The sequence below is a fragment of the Primulina eburnea genome, chromosome 12 (assembly GCF_022965805.1).
Source record: "Primulina eburnea isolate SZY01 chromosome 12, ASM2296580v1, whole genome shotgun sequence".
NCBI classification, from domain to species: domain Eukaryota; kingdom Viridiplantae; phylum Streptophyta; class Magnoliopsida; order Lamiales; family Gesneriaceae; genus Primulina; species Primulina eburnea.
In genome coordinates, this window is record NC_133112.1 from 34431812 (window position 1) to 34436758 (window position 4947).

Consider the following 4947-nt stretch of genomic DNA (forward strand, 5'->3'; position numbering starts at 1 on the left):
ATTAAAATAAAATATAAAATTAGTTGAATACTAAGTTGCAACGAATTTTCCGATTAATTAAACGGAATAACAATGTCTTCCCGACGACTATTGAATCACAACTTAATCATGGCTTCCAACTACTATTCGTACAGTATTCTCTTGGTATCTGCTTGTGAATAACATATAATTACGACACCAATCCGGCCGACTTAATTTATCAATTTTAAAGATGGAAATAATGTATATTAAATAGTTCTGATATTTGAATTCAATTTTATAAACATATATAAATAATTAATATATCAATATACATTAAAAATCGAGCTCTTGTTGTCGTTTTACCAAAAACTATAATTATTGGTAATAGTGTAACTCTAATCTTTTAAATCATACAACAGCTCAAACACCATGTTTTGATGTATTTTCAAGCAAACATAATTATTGTAAATCGACAATCTCTCTCTCAATAATTGCAATAATTGAAATCAATGAGAATCGAACATGTGATACAAGCTCCGATTTTAGGATCATACGTTTGTCGTTTTACTAAAAACTATAACTGATGTTAATTGTACAACTCTAATATTTTAAACCATATAATATTGTTATATAAAAAAGATACAATTATTGTACTCAACGTTTGTTTAATTGCAACGAATGTTCTCCAACAATATGTTCCCAATAATTACGTTAGAAAATCAACTATAAAATGAAAATTGAATACTAAGTTGCAACGAATGTTCTTAATAATCAAACGGAATTACAATGTTTTCCCCACGACTAATGAATCACATCCTAACTTAGCTTAAATAAATATACAAACAGAACGCGGGAGTCCACACAACCACAACATGGAAATCCAATTCCAATCCTCTCCACAAAACAAATCTGCAGAAATCGTAGCCTCCATCGCTGATCTCTTGACTGAAATCTTGCTACGCCTGCCCGTAAAATCGGCACTTCGTTTCAAATTAGTTTCCAAACGATGGTTTCATCTCATCAGTGATCCAATATTCTGTCAGCTCCTTAATCCCCATCCCAACCCGGCTGTTGGTCTCTTCTTGTCCTCTTCGGCAGCAAATTCCGGCGAAGACCTTCATGAATATGTCCCTTTTCATCCCAACAAGTCTACTGAATTTATCAAAGATCATCTTCCTTCTGGGGTCAGAATCTTGCAATCTTGCAACGGCTTGATGCTTTGTTGCAGCAAGATCACTGCCGGTAACGATCCTGAATACTTTGCTTACAATCCCACCACCAAGAAGTTGTCAATCCTACCGAAACCGGACCAAACAAATGGGATTTTGAAAACAATTCGTGGGATCAACTTGGCTTTTGACCCTGTCGAGTCATTTCAGTACAAAATTGTTTCCGTCTGGTTGCTTGAAACAGATCAAGGCACGGATACGGAATCACGTTTCGAGATCATAGTTTATTCGTCTGAGACCCGTTCTTGGCGAGTACAAAGCCAGCCCTTCACTACTCCGGCTAATTTCGAGAAAGGTGTCTATTGGAACAACGCCATACATTGGATGGCTACCGTTGGCAGCTCAGAATCATTGTACTTCAATATCCACAATCAAACCTTAAGTAATATTCCAATTCTGCCTCTTACATATAGCACACATTGTAAGAGAGACCATTACTTCGGAGAGTCCTGTGGACACTTGCACTTCATCGATATGCGCCGTCCGCAATTGAAGCTCGTTGTATACGAGTTAAAAATGGATTATTCCCAATGGTTCGTGAAGTACCAGGTCGATCTTTCGGCGGTCGTGGTGGCGAATCCGGCTATGGCTTCGAGACGGGGCAGCCCCATGTTCTGGTGCGGCTTTGTTTTCCATGTTTTGGCCGTGGTACCAGGTAAGGAAGACGAGGATTCGTTCTTGGTTTTGCAGATTCCTGGGAAAGTCGTGAGATACAACATTCAAGGCAAGACTTTCGAAGATTTGGTGGAGTTTGAAGGTGGAATTGTTAGGTCTTCTTTGAGGTATCCAAACGTCCGTGGATTTCAGTATATTCAGTCTCTTTGTTGTGTTTAATTAATTTTTTTATCCTGTATTTACATGTGATTATATTTTTCAGACAACCGAAACTTATGTAAAAAATAATTGGTACATATCGGAGCATTTTAAACTTTCTAGATATGGTTATTTTTTTCCGAGTAAGTCTCTTGTGAGTCGGTCTCACGAATCTTTATCTATTAAACGGATTAACCCTATCGATATTCACAATAAAAAGTAATACTCTTAACATACAAAATAATACTTTTTCATGGATGACCCAAATAAAAGATCTGTCTCACAAAATATGACATGTGAGATCGTCTCACACTATTTTTTTCCTGCAATATAAATGGAAATTTAACTTCATAAAATATTTATTTATAAAAAATTAAATTGAAACCACAAAAAACCTACATTTACGTACAAAACAAAAATAAAGAACAATAATGTCATCAACCAAGGGCCCGTGAAGTTCATGTTGTAATAATAATAATAATAAATAATAATAAATGTTGATCTCGACAAATATGGTCGACAGTGGGATCAGGCAAGCATCACTATGAAATATAATCAATACTACCAAACTCTTAGACAAATGGGTAACTTTATGGTAGCATATAATATTACAAAGTGTAGATCTTTTTCGCAAGACGGTCTTACGGATCTTTATTTATGAGAGGTCTTACGGATCTTTATTTATGAGAGTAATCAATGATGTCCATATTTACAATAAAAACTAATATATTTGACATAAAAAGTAATACTTTTTCGTGAGTGGACTATATAAAATATTTGTTTTACAAAATTGATCCATGAGACTGTCTCACATGAGTTTTTGTGTATTAGAAATTACATATTCAGTAATATTTAGTAATGTAATGCAATAGATAAATCCATTTTGAGGGTTTAGATATAACTTTTGAGAAAAATAAATTTAGATTTGGGCATGAATCTAAATAAAGGATCCTCCATGTCAAATCAGCGTAATAAATAACAATACAATTAAAGTATGTCAGATCAATATGAACCGTTGAAATTTTTTATTTTGACGATATTTAAAACTGAGAGAATTATAAACTTATATTATTTTTGATTTAGCTAATTATAATTTAGTATACAAGAAAATAAGTCTCTATACATAATAAATTTAATATCTAATTTGATTCTTGAAACCCGATATATAACTTGAGTAGATAACTTAATTGGATTTCACCTTCTAAGATAGCAATTCATAAAATTATTTAAATAAATATATTAACCCACACAATTATGTTCCAACAAATATCTATATCTATATACATACATAAAAATTGAGTTTTTGTCTAAAATAGTAAGTCCCGCTAAAATGATAATTTTATACGATTTTTATTGTGAATATCGGTAGGTTGACCCGTCTCACAGATGAAGATTCATGAGACTGTCTCACAAAAGACTTACTCATAAATTAGATATAAGCCAACCTACAAGATCAATTTGTTTTCTCTAGATCTTGATTAGGAGTGTAAACGAACCGAATCAAGCTAAATATGACGAAAATTTGAAGGCTCAAACTAAGCACGAATTAGTTCTATTCAATTTCGAGCTCGATTCAAAGATCGAAAATTTTAAAACTTTTTGCTCGAATCTGTTTCGAAAGATTCGAAAATGTTCGTGAACTATTTTTTAATTATTGTTCGAAAATAAAAGCTGGAAAGGCTCAAATTTATTTACTTAATATATAATTATATTACATTAATAAAATACTAAAGATCGCCAGCGGCTCGTGAACTATCGAACAAAATAATTTGTGCTCGAGTTCGGCTCGAAAAGAGCTCGAACATGTTCAAATTTGACTCGAATTCGACAAACTCAAATACGAATCAAATATTTTTTCTGAGTCGCTTCGAAAAACTCGAAAACCAACTCGATTCATTTACACCTCTCATCTTGATCTACACATGGGATGAACTCCCATACAAATATAAATACCCCTCATTATCCAATCTTATGTGGAGATGAGGATGAAGATCTATCCACATTATGGCATTCGTAGTATCTGCCTATTGTCGTTGTATTATCAAGAAATTCAGCATCCCTATCCTAAACAACTCCATACAACACAGAAATGTCGATTGGATTTATCATCGACAACGTGACTAATAATAATTACGCGAAATTTCATGTTTTTTATAAAAAAAAACTTGGTATAATGCTTTTTATTTTAATGATAATCGAAAGAAAATTGAAAAGATTTTAAATATATTTATAAAAATTTACTGTCACCTAATTATGTAATTGTACGCAATGTTTTGTTTGCATTCAAGATTCATTTACTTTGTTTCAGTCGTTACAATGATTTAAAATAATAGTTTCATATTATTAATTATGCACATACATTAATTTTTATTATATATAAGTCTGTACCTTTAAAATAATATTTACTTTTATATTATTAATTATGCACATAAATGAATGATTCTTATATATAGGCAAAAACTTGTGTGAGACGGTCTCACGGATCGTATTTTGCGAGAGGAATATCTTATTTGAGTTATCCATGAAAAAATATTAATTCTTATGCTAAAAAAATTAATTTTTACTGTGAATATCGCTAGAGTTGATCCGTATCATAGATAAGGATTCGTAAGACTTTATCACAAGAGACCTATTCTTATATATAAGTCAATCTAGTATTTTTTTTGCGATTGAATCGAAATTCAAATTCTGGCACCTCAACCAATAGATCTGCTCAATTTTTATTTTTTTTTTCCATTAATGAGATTTTTTTTTTCTAAATTTTGACTCTATATATACAAATATAAAAGATAATAATATATGTTCAAAATATTTATTTTATAATATAAAATACTCCGAATAATAACTTAAAATAGCAGTTGTTTTTGCGCCAAGAACATTACATAACCGAGATGTCAACTATTTTTCTTTTCAAATCAAATGATAAGATTGACAACTCATTTTA

The 4947-nt window shown here is 31.7% G+C and overlaps 1 protein-coding gene across 1 annotated transcript; it reads left to right on the forward strand.

The window, feature by feature from the left end:
* The first annotated feature begins 714 nt into the window (after nucleotides 1-714).
* On the forward strand, nucleotides 715-2143 carry LOC140807860 (F-box protein At5g07610-like). The gene has a single exon (XM_073164819.1). The coding sequence runs from the start codon at nucleotides 834-836 to the stop codon at nucleotides 2022-2024; it is 1191 nt and encodes a 396-aa protein (XP_073020920.1). The 5' UTR covers nucleotides 715-833; the 3' UTR covers nucleotides 2025-2143.
* Nucleotides 2144-4947: the final 2804 nt, after the last annotated feature.

Excerpts from the sequence above, each read along its gene's own strand:
- LOC140807860 (XM_073164819.1), top strand. The coding sequence starts at position 834 with ATGGAAATCCAATTCCAATCCTCTCCACAAAACAAATCTGCAGAAATC.